At 35.1% G+C, this 16597-nt stretch overlaps 1 protein-coding gene across 2 annotated transcripts in view; it reads right to left on the bottom strand.

Moving 5' to 3' along the window:
* Positions 1-15725, bottom strand: part of LOC113496446 (rho GTPase-activating protein conundrum) — an 87861-nt gene extending 72136 nt beyond the window's left edge. The window contains exon 1 of one of the 2 annotated variants that reach the window (XM_026875668.1): positions 15494-15725. In XM_026875668.1, coding sequence (XP_026731469.1) covers positions 15494-15523 — 30 coding nt within the window. In that variant the 5' untranslated portion in view covers positions 15524-15725. Of the gene's footprint in view, positions 1-13117; positions 13236-15493 lie in introns of those variants that run through there. The other variant, XM_026875669.1, reaches the window with a different exon arrangement.
* Positions 15726-16597: the final 872 nt, after the last annotated feature.

Below are 16597 nucleotides of genomic sequence, written 5' to 3'. Positions count from 1 at the left end.
GCTAACTGAATCGATTTCGATTTCAAGAGTAAAAATTGCATTGTTTTCCCCATATTACACTTGGCAAGTTGAAATTAATTTTTAAACGCAAGGTTTACCTAGTTGATTTGACAGTGTTATTTTTGCTAACAGTCGAAGAGTTTATTCGTTGAAGGGATGACTGTCGAGATATCCAGTGTGTTTGACACAACTACGAGAAAGAAACCAAATTTGACATACTGTTCTATATATTTATAAAGTCTTATTTAAGGAGATAAAGATAATAAGGCTATCAACGTGAACGTTGACCTCATACTACGTAGAAAGTGTATTAGATCCTTAATGAAAGCGGAGAGTGAAATAAGTGGCAAATATAATTAGTATTCTGGCAACGCGAGACAATTAAGATAGATGCAATCAGCACTAGCAGGCCGGACTGCTCAAGATACCTTGGCTGACCTTGAAACATACATCAACATGTCACGGTAATAATGACTAGTTTAGGCGTAGCGTGGGGACAAATAAGTTGACGAAATAAAGTACAAGTAATTATACGAAATTGATAACCGATTAGGCATAATTAAATTCAAATCAGACGGTACATGATCATTGACTATGTTTTTGCTATTCAGCTTCCAAACATAAATCCAAAAAGTAAAAATAAACACCTCTTTGGTACAGAATGGTGTCAGTAACTCCATCTCATAATATTAAATGCAAATCCCAGATAAGGTATTTAATTCAACAATCATATGCATGACAGCCAAAATTGACCTAATTTTTCACCTAACGAAACACTTGATCCAAAACTACACCTATTATAAAAAAGTATTCTCTCGTCTATCAGATCACATTACACAATACATATTAGTATTTTGTTCACGAGCCACAAAACCATCATTGTTTACGTGTAACTCAGAAGTGAATGGGCGCTCAATTCTGCTACCGTTATAGCGTCAGATTGAAAACACATGCGATATCGAACAATGAAACAATAGCTTATATTGTTATGGACATAGAATTTCGACATAATTCGGAATATCGTATCTAATCGGTCCCCGATTGGATTGAAGCTGGAACGACCGCAATTCAAACTTTAAGCCAATTTGCGGTGGGTTCCTCCCGTACCTCATTTTGTACTTCAATAATGTTGGCATACGTTTATTAATCTTAGATATGTACAAGCCTTTTAATGGTAATACATATCACCCGTGTTACTAATAGGACAGAATCGGAACATACGACTTTCAAGCACATATTTCTCTCAAATATACCAGCTACTTCATCCATTCTAAGTAACATAAGTTTACTACGAATACCCATCATAAGTTGTTGTATCCATTTTAATAAGTTTACCAGTAACACTCGCATCATAACCCTTCTCACAGAAGACGCGCACCCGTTCTGCTCCACCACCATAAACATTGGCATGCGCGCTCCGTCCAGACGCAGCACTCAGCATTAGCTTTTCAAATGTCACGCTCTGCCATTTATAGGGTTTTGTAATTCGGCACACGAACTAGGAAGCTTCGAGCTGCTTGCATAACTCCTATTATAGTTATGCAGGGATAACCTAATGTTGCAGTACTTGTAGCGCCATTGAATTGATGAAACAATCCCAGACATTGCAAGGATTCCTGTCGAGCTGCCTCTTGGTTAGCAATATCGACTTAGCTAGTATAAGTACTGTGGGCACGGTATATTTTAATGTAAGATTATAACTGTGTGTTTATTTTATAAGTGTGTGAGTATTCTGCAAAAAAAATGAAAATGTGAGTTTAACCTACTTAAAATTACTTCTAGTTTTAATTGAAAGTAAACTGTGTGATAAAAATACAAGCTAATAAATTGGTTTCTGCATATTTTAACAGTATCATCAGTACCTATATTTAGTTGCGTGACCTACTTAGACATTCGTGCCCTTGTATATAATCCTTAAAGCCGGGGTATTTTAATGTTAGTAGTATTGATAAAATAATCCAATTACGGTCACGTACGTTGCGTCTCCCCACACCGGCGCCGGCGCATCGGTGACTGATATACACTATACAGCAATGAGTGTGCATGAACTATTGCAAACAGAACTAATATCCCTAATCTATATTCTAAAATACAGACAAATTGAAATCCTACACCTTTCTGAAAATCATAATTCGGAATTGTCAAAAATCTTTTCTTAATTTGAGTAGTCACTGTACTGTTTTAATTTTTCCACAATCAAAATTATTTTACGTACATAAATTAATAACAAAAAACACATATAATAGGATAAGCTGCTAAGTCTTAAAATAAATGAGTAAAATAAAGGCTAATTCAAATTCTAAACGCATCAGACTCCCAATAAATACGGAAGCGGGTCCGGAAGAAGTAATTAGCGAGTCCAAATTATATGTTCCGTTTGTTACATCACGTGATTGTTATCAACTCGTTACGTCACCAGATGAGCTCGGCGCGAGTCTGTGTGAACCTAGATTGAGAAATTATTCTTCGATATGCAGTGGCTATGCCATTGCTATTGTTATTTGTATATGTAATGCGTCCATTGTCATATTTTGTTTGTTGTTTTGCCGAACGAGTCTCGATGCCTCGGTGTGTGGGACTAAACGGCTCTAATGTATTTTCACACACTTTTATTAGTTATTCTTTTAATGTTTTTATTTTACGTGGAACTTTAGTTGGTAGATGAGTTGGGAGATAAAACCTTTAATTAAATTATTGTCCTACTTACAATAACTGTTTATACATGTAATAGATCGCAATTCGTATAAATACGCACAGATCACTTGTTTTAATTACGTTTAGTATATGTATACAAAGATCTCTCGTTTTTGTGGAGTCCAAAAGACACAGCATTCTTGTTTCTTAGTTTACGCCATTGTATCGCAAAGAACGGTCGTTTACATGAAATTATTTAAAATGTTTAGTGAAAGCTCCTATTATACTTCCTAATCAATAAATGAATCTATTATTACACATGAAATCCATTAGCTAATCGTTTGATTTCCTTTGCTTGACCTTCTAGCCTATTATGTCATGGATATCCATAACGGGTGATTTTAATAACGATAATTCATTAGGAATGAGAACTAATAACAATAATGGTCATTAATATTTAGTTATTTTTATGAATGAGACAAGAATTAGGTAATCGTTTGGTCATATCTTTTTTGAAAACGCTTTTGTCAGACGCATTTGTTAAAGCCTAAATTTGCGATCTATTATTGCGGACTAATGTTAACTTACCTATTATGTCTTACAAAGTGTATTTACTTATCTTAATTAATGTTAATTGATAACGGTGTACTCACGCGTATTCATCGGTATCGAACGACTAGTTTCGAAACCAAAAGTCGTAAGTCCTTATCCATGAGCTAACGCAGCGGTGAGGTGAGAGCAGGCGGCACAATCGTACTATTACAATGATATTTATTTTCTCTTGAAAAAACATAAAAGTTCTTACATTAAATTTAATCGAAAATAACGTAAAAAAAATCTTCATAAAAATCTTATAATCGACAATTAATACCGTAACCGCTTTATTATTGACCTCAAAACCAGATATAGTGCACCATCAACAATCACAGTTAAGGTCAAGAGTTAAAAATTGTCTAGAGCTGTGTCAATGTCTGTCTGTTCGTAATGACGTCGTAATGGCGGATGCGTGCGCGCATCATTTGTGTCTAATGCACAATAATTATTTACTTATCTAAAGTGCATGAAGCCGTCCAAACTTAATGAAGATATTAAGTTTGTTTTAGTTTTTTATTCCAAATCGTTGAATGGTCGAACTAAAAGAATATAATGGTGTAGTATAATCTATACCCTATACCAATATGTAAAGCTGAAGAGTTTGTTTGTTTGAACGCGCTAATATCAGGAACTACTGGTTCGAATTGATTTTTTTTGTGTTGAATAGACCATTTATCAAGGAAGGCTTTAGGCTATATAACATCACGCTGCGACTAATAGGAGCGAAGATACAATGGAAAATGTGAAAAAAAAACAGGGCGGGTACAAATCATAACTTATATCATCATAAGTCGGGGGCAAACAGCTAGTGAAATTATAAGGTCGTAAGAGCTTTGAAAGTCAGACAACTTTAATGATTGTTTTATGTTTACTTTAAAATGATAATCGACTATACTTATAGCTGAATGGTTAAATCCACTGTGCGCAACTTGTCGCGGGTTCGATACCCGCGTTTAGCATTTGTGCAATTCACGAATGCTTGTTTTGAATCTATGCACCTTACTTGAATGTTTGTGAAACCTTCTACGACACTAGGGATAAATTCTTTTGAATTTATTGTTATAAAATAGAAATTACGAATGAAACACTTAGGTATGCGATTAACACACACAATTATACACGGATTATTACGACATTTGTTATCAAGTGCCAATTACGACACGTTGCTCAATGTGTATCATGACACTATAAGTCAATGACCAGACGAGTTTTTATTATGAGTAAAATAATTGCTTTGTATCCTGTTTCATAAGCAAAATGGGATTATTATAATCCCGAGTTATCCCTCAATATTTGTGTGAGCTATGAATGTTTGTAGTGGCTCTCGGGGTTATGTGTATGACACTTGCACGGAATAAGATTCTTAGTATGGGAAATGTCTGTATATAGGTATTTCAAATATCTCCCATATCATCATTACATTAATCCCTCTCTAAAATAAAATAAATCATAATTCTAATGCAGCAGTAATATCAGTCCAGATATCTAGGAATTCGCAAGTCTGACGTTAGCGGCAGTCAGCGACGGCAAAAATTGCAACGTCCGCTATTTCTTAAGACACTACCCTATATGGTAAATGCACCTGACACACATTCACACATACTCGTAACTAAGAACTATTTAACATAGATTTATTAGCATTATAATGGAAATCGAATGAATAATTTGTATGCTTCCTTGCGGTCGTTCTGAGTATGCATGTCTTGTGAAACCCCCGCGACACAAAGATTAAGTCCTTGGTGCAGCAGGGATTTTTTATGAAAAACAAAATATTATAATCAACTGCGTATGGCGTATGAAGTAAGGAGTACACTTGTTGTTAGCGTACATTGGCCTTTGCTTAAAGGAAAAGTCTTAAGGAACAGTTGCATACGAAACAGGGTAAACTTGTAACAAAGGCATGACTCAGGAAATAATAATAAGAAAGATCATTATTTGTCGTTCAATCCAAATAAGAAACTCCAGAAGATACTTGAGTAATAATAAACAGAAGACACATGTCATCTTGAATCAACACCATGACATGTCATCTCGAAGGTCACTCCATAAGGGATGAACGTGACACACATAAGAATTAGAATTCAAAGAGACTGAAGTACTACACTATTATGATTCATCTGCCATATTGTTTACCTCTCAAGTACAGTTACCGGCAAAAGTCGAACTAACTTGGACACTGATTTAAAGAAAACTACACACAATCAAATTCAACAACTAATAACCCGTGTTGTGCTATACACTTGACACCTAAAGTACGTTTTAAATTCGATTACCACTTTTTTTATATGTCTCAAAAATATTGCCCCTATAACCAAGTGACATTTACAATCATAAATAGAAAACACTCTTATGTATGGAAATGACAGGCCAAATTCACGTGACTTATTATAACGAAATGTCAATTCTTTACATTTGAGCATTATTAAATTAATTAACGTTAAAAAGTAAGTGCTCTGTGAATCTGATTATAATCTATTTGTCTTTTGTTGCAGATTGTACCTATAAACAAATGCAAGGCGTACCGATACAAGTATGTGATTGACAAATATTTTTGGAGATACAATGGAGATGGAAAATTCCAAAAGGGAGATACGATCACAACATTGTTTGCTTTGCATTCATGCTTCGTATGAAATGTTAAAATATATGAGATGTTGTAGATGTTTAGAAAACATAAAAGTAACATGATTATGAATCCAAATTATTTATTTCCAAAAATTATCAGAATTCATATAGTAGCACAAAGCTTCCCAAGATTTCCTGTAACGAGCAAAAAATGTCTTCATAGAAATCGCATTACTGAAAACACTTTACGAAAGCGATACTTTAGCGGCACAAGACAGCAAATACAGTTGGTATTTAAACAAATAGACCCTTTAACAATAACTCTCAGCATGTCTTTATCCTGCCAATAGTTGGACAGCTAAATAAGATGCACCTTGTTACCCGTAGCACGATCTGTTATTTATTCATGCGCTGCACATTTGCATAACAATTTAGCACATTACCGACGTCACTTGCACGACATAAGGCGCATTCTTAGCCAACGTGATGAGGAAAATCTTTTGAGCGATATGTTTGTAAAGCCATGTATAGATCGGTCCTGCGACTGACAGGCCACTGTGAACTGACTACTTAAATAGACAATCGAATGATGATCTTTTGTTTTCTGTTACACAAATAAGACGTGCATTTGTGTTTATAGGATTGAAGTAAGTACTTATTGTAATGGACCCATGTCTGGACATTCTAAAGGTATGAGGATTTCGATGCGATGTATCAGTTAATTTATAAATGAAAGAGATAAAGTTACATTCAGCAATTAATTTAGATTCAATATTTAAAGGTGTGTTGTTGATGAGTTTTTCGGCCATGGAGGGAGAAGGGAAACGAAGAGCCAAAAGAGAGAACAGATTTTTTTCTGCCTTTATACAACTTGGTAGAGAAAACCAAGAGTAAAACTGTAAGAGCACACAATCAAAATTATAAATATGCCCCATTTAAAAGATCTGTTTAAATTAATAAAATTATTTTAGTAATTCTAAATTGACAGTGAGTACTCAACTTAGGATCTATTCAAAAATAGCTCTGTCTTCGTCCCGATTAGTTTCAGAAATATTCCTTTATATTACTTTAATGATGCATTGCCAATCGTTATTTGTCTTTTTTTCCTATTATGTGGATGCTCAGTTTTGACAGCAGTCATTATTACCATATAATCGCGACAATGTGACTTCGTACGTCTCATATAATAGGAAGATATATTTTTATAGAATTGTAAATTAGAATGCATTTGTCTCTTGTTTTTGCTTTACTTGTAGACTATTTTGTATGTTTTGTTCTATATCATGCTTGCCGAAGTATGTCTTGTATTTTACATAAGTCATTCAGTGAGGTACATGATGGATGTTTTTAATATAAAGTACTGTTGAACAAAAAGGTTCCGGAATTTCATTTCATTTCTCATCATTGTCTAAAAACAATTGACATCTTTTAGATTGTTAAGTATTTGATACATCACTTACTGGGGTTTTTAAGGAGGGTCAGTCTTACGTATTAAGATTTATTTAGAAAAAGCAAATTAAGTGTGAGTCGGCTTCACGAAACTGAAGGTTCGCTACAAGAAAACTAATATAAATTTTGCAAAAAGAGGCCCCTACAAAAACTTCTATTTCTGCCCTTTGGGTACGTAGCCCTAAAAAGTAAATCCGATCTCAAAAGCTCGCTCAATCTAATGTAAGAAGATAATAAAAGCGAGATCTGTATCGTTTGACAAGGCAGGTACAACCGAGCCGGTTGGAGCCGCAATGTTACCGGCACACAATTTATCACTGCAATCAGAGCAGCACAACATCATTCTACAAAAATCGCGCGTAATCTTTATTTAGTTGCGTAAATTGTTTTACAAACTTACATCTGCAGTTCTAAAACACCCATTTCCTTATAACAAACCTTATGGCTATAAAAATAGGGTTATCCTTCGTCTGTACTGTTTGTTTTGACTGTATACTTAGTTCGTTTGGTACATATTACGTGAACTACCGCTCGTGACATATCATACGGTATCGCCCCCTGGCCGATTTAAATGTGTAATAGTTTTTATGAAAGTTGTTTAACATTATCTAATTGTGTACAACTTTCTGTGAAGATATCTCTGTTATTTTGATTAAACTGAATGTTGTCTGTAGTGATGTGGCATCATTGTGACCTCAATTAGGATTAATTATAATTGTTTGAAGAGATTGTTGAAACTGCAAGTATTTCGCAAAAGTCTCCAATTAAAATGACTGCAGATCTTTTTGGGATTTTCAGTCTCTAGTTTTGAAAAATGACGAGTAAATTTGGAATAATTTGTGTCTTAATTAGGCCCCATCTTCATTAAGTATTTTAACTAGCAAAAAAAAAATTGAGACAAAAAATATAACACAAGGTTTTATAATAAGTTGTTGACGCAAAATGAAATCTGTAGGTAGCAAAAACTAACTCCTCTTCCCAAGTATATGAAGCATTAAATATCACACCAAACACAACCTAAATATTAACGAAACTCTTTCCCAAACAGCTCATTGCAAAGACAATACCATATAATGTAGAACAAGAGCAAGCGTCTCCACGCACCATGTCAAATGATGACAGTGGAGGCACACGCACAATGCATTGCGTAACCAAGATGTTCTCGAGATAGCCCAGAACAGGAGTGACATCATGCGCAGATACCATCTGTGCCACTTATGGGACACGGCATATACAGGGTGCCTATCAACTACACTTTAAGGATTACTATAGAAATTGTGTGAGCGAGATGCAACTCTAAACGGTGTAATCTGATGTCTCCCTTCCACAATAGCACTTTTTTTTTCTTTAAACGACCCCCGCTCTAAAGAGTTTTCTTCCTTGTTTGCCTTCTTTTCTTGCTTCGCGGGGACTTTTCAGAAACATATAAAGGAAAGGACAAGCATTCGTGGATCACACAAATGCTTGTACTACGCGGGGATCGAGCTCGCGACTCGTCGCGTTCGGCATGGTGGAATCAACCACTCGGCTATACCTGCAGTCACACTTTACGAGGTGACGGTGGCCATGTTGGTGGCTTCATTAATATTCATAATATCAAACAATCGATTAGAATAGACAGAACGATTAGCAACGATTATGTAGTCATCGATAAAGTGGCGATTGATTCATAACTACTGTGTGGATGTGTGCTGTGCAGAACTAATCAATTTATATGCATTGTTTATTATTACGTAATCCTATACAATTAGATTCAAGTATCTTATTTGAATAAGATTACTTTGCTCTTTGATACCTCTATGTATATACAAAAACTGTTCGAGATCAAACACTTAAGTCTTATAATTAAATTATTAAATTATTTTATCGTAGAGTCATATTCTAATATTCTTTATAAGTTTGTTCAACTGAAGTCGCTTACGTAAAACATGACAGCGCTTAAAGAAATTCAATATAGGTAATACATGTCACACCTAACTCCTATTGGATTAATTAGAATTAGCTAACACCGATAGAGTTTCCAGGATTAACTTAAAACGGACTTCGTAAACACAGCTAATTAAATTGATACAGCAAAAAAAATCGTGAAGTTAAAAAAAAAAACAATTAAATAAAAACTTGTTGTATGTACTATAGTACTGTATCAAATAGAACATGTTTCTGGTTCATTGGCCCGTTCAGCTATTGTCTCTTTAAGATAAGTATCAACTGTCAAAACTTGTACCGAAGTGTCACGACTTTACATATATTAAATCATTGTTTTTAAAACTTCAAGGTTTTTGAGGTATTATAGAATGAAGCAGAGTTGTTTTAATAAATCTGATTAATTTCCTTAATAAAATTAAGACTTGGTTGTATTGTAACAAGTACTTGTTTTATTAAATAATACAAGTTGAAATTTAAATTTTAAATAGGTACTACCGTCAGTTTAAACTTTTGCATACAGACAAACAGACAGATACGTCAAACTTATAACATGCCTCTTTTGACGTCGGCTTTAAAAATGATAGCTTAGTTTGATCCTATTAGTGATCAGTGCCACTTAAATCTAATTTACATGTAGTTGGGCGCGGGTGTGAAGACTCTTGTTGCGTAACGTATTCATGAGGCCTACCAGGCTTCCTCTTAAACCAGGCTTTCTTAAAGTTTTTGCAGTAGCGTAAGTGAGATGGCGCATTACACCCCGCAAAGCGGCCTCTCTTTTCCTCAACTGCAGTTAGAGACTAGAGTCTTACTTTAAAAGGTGGTTTTAGACCACAGTTGGGGGAAACAATGACAAAACTCTAAATAGTAGAGTTAAAACTATTTCAAAAATCACATCATAACAAAACAAGCCCCAAAAAGCATAGCCATTATATCGTGGAACTTGATCTAAACTTTATTTAGCTCATAAACAAGATAATTCTCTCAGATTAGACTATTTCCAGTCTCAATGTACGCGATAAACAAGCTATTGAATAATAATATGTATAAGAACAACAATGGAAATCTACAAATGGTCACCACTGACATAGTTATGTAAAATACATATTATAATAAATAGTTTTCGAATACCTACACTATATAAGTACTTCGTTCATTAAACTTCTGGCCGCAGACAAAGATCAGAACGCGTACCACAACGTGGGAACGTGACGGCGCACTATACAACGTAGAGCGCCATCTCTTTCCAACACAACTGCAATGATTATTAATTCTTTAAAAGGTAGCGGCCTCTCAAATGCAAAACGCATGGCATGTACCTATATATATGCATATATGTATGTACATAACATTGTATGTATAACAAAGTACACAAAACGCTTGTGGAATAACTAAGCGTATTAGTAGCGAGCTATGCAAGGTCGCGGAGTGGACACCTAAGTCGTTTGCTCTCGCATCTGCGTCACGCGAGCCTTGAAACCTTGGAATATGTAAAGGATAACTCCATATTTGTTAGCAAGATGCGCAGGACGAGTTTATTGTCTTTTATAATGTATGAGATATGAGATGGTTGTTAAATGTAGACAATTGAAATATACACACTATCCAACGGACAATTATTTTCATCAATGCTTGTGTAACACCAGTTTATGGTAACTTAATTTCGAAGAAAACCTTTCTAGGCATGCCTTTTTTTACTTACTTTGTCAGGTTAGTTCAATAGGATTTTAAACAATTCAATTGTATTGACCAATGAAACGATCTAATAAAATGATTGTCCAAATTTTAATATTCTTTGAAATTGTCCTTCGAAATCGGAACTTGATCAGAAAATGTGAAATTCTTTAGAATTTCACAAAAACGACACGGTTTTTCTATTATTTCCATAACAATATTTCCGGAACTCTTCATTCCACCAGTCTATATAACAAAAACATTTGATACAACCGGAATTATTAGGATTTTAGTAGAAATCTTTGTTATGCGGCCACTTTCTAACGGCCACGTAATTTTTAAGTGTTTATGACATCGCATTCGCAGTTCACAGCGGTTTCACAATCCTTTAATGGTGAGCTGACTGCTTTCGTGACAATAGGCAAGGGCTTATGTAGCCCAGTAACCAGTGAAATTGCTACAATCGTTAGTGTTAAAAGAAGAGGTTTAAATGTATAATAACCGGTCAAGTGCGAGTTCGACTGAACAAAAACACATCGGTTGGATGACAAATGAATATGAAGAATTTATGACCATTACAAAAGTACATACGTCAAAATGTTAACTTTCCAGCTATCACGGTTCATGAGATAGTTCAGTCCGGTGACAGAAAGACGACGGACAGGAGGTCAGATGGATAAAACGGTAAGTAGGTAGGTTCCATCTACTCTTAGAATACGTAATCCTAAAAATATATGACTTATACCTGTAATGTTCATACATTTGATCGTTTTCTATTAGAGCTTTCCATTGTCGAAATGTAATTTGACCTGGGAAACAGGAGTTGACGTCACGGCGTGGGCAAATATACGCATGATAAGATAGCAGTGATAATAGCCGATTAGAAACGTTAGCATAACATCAACAAGTGTGCTAGCATGTTGATTAATGCTGGTATAAACATTGCTTTGTTTTGGATGTCATATGTTTGACTGTCTTAAGCAAAAGAGTGACTTAGATATATTTGGATATTTTTATTCTACTGTGACATCTGAATGTGAAATGGATTTGATGAAGAGGATATTCATTAAATTACAATTCCTGCTTTGATACATTTTTAAATTAACTATTCGAAATTTTATCCAATTTATGCAGAGGAAATATTTTTTGTACAGAGTTATTTGTTATATGTGTTATATTCGTTCTTTCTTTGGGACGCACGAAAGGATGAAGATATTATTTTAACAATTGTCTCATCTAACTGACAAGTTTCAAAACTTTTTATATATTCTAAGGAAACATTAACATGCAACAAACAAAGTGTTTAGTTACGCTACATACAGCTTAACGACGTACGTTTAACATTGTCAACATAAGGGATGTGTTGACATTTGCTGGTTGTTTACCACACCTACTACAATTATTTATCAATTAACTTGCATTCACAATATCCGTAAAACTAGTCGTTAAAAATTATTCAGTGTTCGTAAACGCCCGATCTGGTATTCGCGTTTCAGAAATCTTCGGAAGTAGATTATTAAAAGCAATTGTATATAGTTAGATTATTAGACAATTATTGTTATGTGAACATAGGTATAAAACCTTTTTGCTTAATTATATTAAGACCACAAAGAAGTATTTTTATTGCTATCCACTATAATCATTTTAAAGTGCAGCCACTGACTTAAAATTACAGAATACCGAGAATCGATATTAGGAATCACTGTAAGTAACCAATTTAGTTCGTAATACAGAATTTAATGAGTCAGATGATTTTGGATGGAGCCCGACACAAGACAGGGGTCACGGCGATGTGGGCGGGTTTAGTTAGCGGCACATAAGACCGCGCGGCGCGGTTGTGAACTGATTGAAACGCGTACAAAAGGACCAGGTCAATCACACGTGGTTTTAATACAAAGACTTAAAGTGTGTAGGAGGCCTGCCTGAATTGTCTTAAACTAGTTTTTGCTCTCCGAACGTCTTAAACGAGATTTTGCCCAGCCATTATAGCGAAAATAATCTTGTAAGCACCCATTTTAAGCTTAAGGCTTATACTATACCAAATTTCATGAAAATTGGTTGAGTGGTTAATTCATGAAAGCACTATAGGAAGACTAAACAAATATGCAGTATAAATATTATGTTAACAATTTTTGTTTTCATGAAGTTAAAAAGCAAGAAACTCTTCCAGCAACAAATTTGAGACATAGAGATACCTTCAGTAACCATTTAAATAGCATTTTTGTTCCTGGCTGTACTATGAGAAAAGTACACAAAAAAGGCTAATTTAGTCACTTACCGGTAAAACTTCCTTCTGATCTGAATTCCGTATCACTAAACACTAATAACTCAACAAAGACACTAGAACCAGTCTGCGAGCGACCACCGACACTACTGACTTGACTCAGCACCGTGATCTATTGACTGTAATGTAATTGTACGCATGTTAATGTCATACATTGTATAATTACATTACAATATCGCGTGGGCGGCACTACTGACACTCACTTGCGATGGAACGGGTTCCGCTGAAGTTCCAGACCTGTTTGTTTATGATGGACTACCATTTGGTTTGATTGAAACACGTTAACTATGGTTAAGTTCTAAGAGATAATAAATTTGTAGTTTTAAGGCACTTTATGAAGTCAATCAGCACTGATTTTAGGAAGGTAGGTTGGATAAATTCCTACGTATTGTAGGCATAGTTATAATTCTTCAAACTACATTTCGTCTTAAACAAAATCGGCTGAATCTGTAAATACTTATTCCCTCTGCAGTCCTGCTCCCAATTCGTTAGGCTCTATTTTTACCGTTACTTCATTAACTATGGAATTTTATATGCTATTAACTTGGTATGTTAATCGCCAAAATCGTAGAATAACTCTACATAGATCCCTAATCGAACAATATTTATTGCCTGCCAGGGTTCTTAATAAATGGGTTTATAGGACGTATTTGTTTAAGCACAATCAATGTTAATTAAAAGTATGCCATATTTAATAACACGTGTCGAATTTAAACGGCGTAATCACACTTGAAAAGCCGCTTTTTAAACGTAGGTGGATAACTATAGTGAATTATCATAGAGCCATTGTCTATGTCATGTGTCATACATAGATAATAACAGTTTATGCTGAACTAGTGACTGACATTTCATAAACTATTAAAACTTAAAAGTAGGTTGATATGTCAGGATACGAAAAAAAAACAGAATAAAACATTTCGATTAAATAATAGACTTTCTACGAGCAAAATGGAATGGCTTAAGTGCCTACATTGTAAAAAATAAGGATAATATAAATAAAGTTATACAATCTCATAATTCAATATCAATTTTCTTTAGATTCGTGACTGACCTGACAATTTTAGACAATAGCTAAAAGTCGGCAAATCTCGTCTTCGCTAATATCAAGATTTTTATTTTAAATCATCCTAATTTCCTCATTTCCTTCTTCCCTATTTCCTTCACGTTTCAGTATCTGATACCGAAATACCATTATCAAAGTGAAACAGGTTTTGAGATAACCGTTACAGTGCAGTCATAATATATCGCGGTAAGATGTTAGCTCATTGTCTAACCACAGATAACACACTCATTTGGTTCCCATGATAAGCACCATTCCGTGCAGCACCTAATATGATATGCTATATCTGGGTTGTTGATCTAGTGGTAAGTGGGACTGACTATATCGGAAGTTGTGGGTTCGATTCCCATCCAGGACAAATTTGCGATATTTGATGACTAAATCGTAGGTTAAGGGTTCGATTTCGTCGGCCGAGTGAGTGCAAAAAAAAAGATTAAGGGTTCCATCCATTCCCGATAAATGTGAGACGAATGATAAGAACAAGTTAAAATTTTAATTAAGACACTCAAACGAAGTGCATTATTATGAGAATCTTTTGTTTTATTTCTCATGTCACTTGATGATAAAGACAGATGCCCACAAGATGACGTCAGTCAATGTTGACCAAATGGATGGGAAGGGACTTAGGGCATGAACATTTGGAGTCAATTATGACAAACTAGTGCAGAGCTTTAAAATTTGTAGACTAAAAGAAATATAATAAGCTGATAATCACCTCAATCATCATCATCATACCATATACAAACTTATGGAGGCTGTCTCGAATAACAATAATATAATACCGATAATTTAGAAGTCTGACATTATATTAAGAAGTAAAAGGCAATGCCAAACATGGCCCATCCTAATGACTGCAATAAACGTCCGTGTAGCTCGTCATGATCAATAGATTGTGTTGGTCACCTTAAATGTATTCATACTTGCCATTTACAGCAATACAATTAAGCTAAGCCTAATTCGTACGAGTAGTTAGTACCTACTTAGACAAATATATCATGGAATACATTTCTGAAGTGGAAAATGTCGTGCGGCGATAAGGAAGTTAAGGAACAGGGGTCTATTACATGTATTTTTAATTTACAATCATCATGTTAACGTATATACCTAAGTGATTACTGCTTGTAACTACTGTTATCTAGATAAATGAATATACTTCATGACAGGCCGCTAACAACGCTTAACTCTCAAAACGCCCTGAATCTCGCCGTACAAACGTACGTAAAAACTCCAAAACAATCGAGTCCCACAAAAAACAGGAAGACACAACCATACACAAGACATGAAGCATTCAGAAACAATCAACAGTTTACCTTTAAAGAATCAAGTTCACAATTCAACATTTTTCACAAAACACTTCTTGTATTTTCGTCAAAAAATATCTGTTTCACCAAACAAACAGTCGCACACTAAAACATGAAAGAACAGATGAATTTCTATCAGATAAAAGATATCAGACGCTGAAAAATGTTCAATTCCCCCACTATGAAACCATTATGCATAATAGTTACGAGTATGGAAGCGAGACGGCGCATTATACTACGCATAGCGGCATCCCCCTCCCATAAAAGCGACAGAACTTTCTCACAAGCTCATAGTACAGGCAACCTCTCAATGTCATGACTTAAGAGAGATAATATGTATAAGATAAATAGATATGTAATCTTAACATTCAGCTTGGGTTTTTACGTTCTCTTGTGAGTAATTTAACTGTATCTTCGTGGATGTTGCTTACTATTGATGATCGGAAAAGATTAAAGTTAAGAGGAAGTTCAGAGTAAAATTAGTCATCAGTAAGTGCAGTGAATCACAACAACGGAAAGTTAGGCTTTATTAACCAAATGTTATTGAGGATGCACCGTCTTCTTATTAACCTTTTGTGAATATTAATGTTTAAAAAATGTTTTCAGTTCCAGAATTCACCAAGAAGTCCTTAAATCGTGTCACTATGAACATCTATGAGTTTTACATGGCGGCAAACTCGCCGACTCTGAAATCTTTTGATATTCAAGTTACGTTCCCTTCCATACGAACAATACCAACTCCTAACCTATTACAGTTAGATCTGCAATTCCAAAAGAGACGCCACTCTACGCCGTGTATTGCTGTCACACTTCCCCAACCGCAACATCACTTGAAGATTGCGATAGGCGTCAGTTCCTCGTTGCTAATGCTGCGACTAATTGTTTTTCCCATTGAACACATCAACGCGGCGACACTTCCTGCTATCAGGCGAGTTCCGTTTGCAGCAGGTATCGGTTATGTTACCATTTCCAAACGGACAACCGGTAAGTGAGAGCCACCGGGTACCGGTACAGACTGGTTGTAATTAGGTACCTGTGAGAAATTATCTTGCTTCAGATGCGTTTCTTATGCTGACAGCTGTTGATTGACGTTCGCGGAGATTGAAGTGAAGC

The sequence above is a fragment of the Trichoplusia ni genome, chromosome 8 (genome assembly GCF_003590095.1).
Source record: "Trichoplusia ni isolate ovarian cell line Hi5 chromosome 8, tn1, whole genome shotgun sequence".
Classification (NCBI taxonomy): domain Eukaryota; kingdom Metazoa; phylum Arthropoda; class Insecta; order Lepidoptera; family Noctuidae; genus Trichoplusia; species Trichoplusia ni.
Note: the sequence above shows the minus strand (reverse complement) of the source record. Positions and strands in the feature narration are given on the sequence as shown.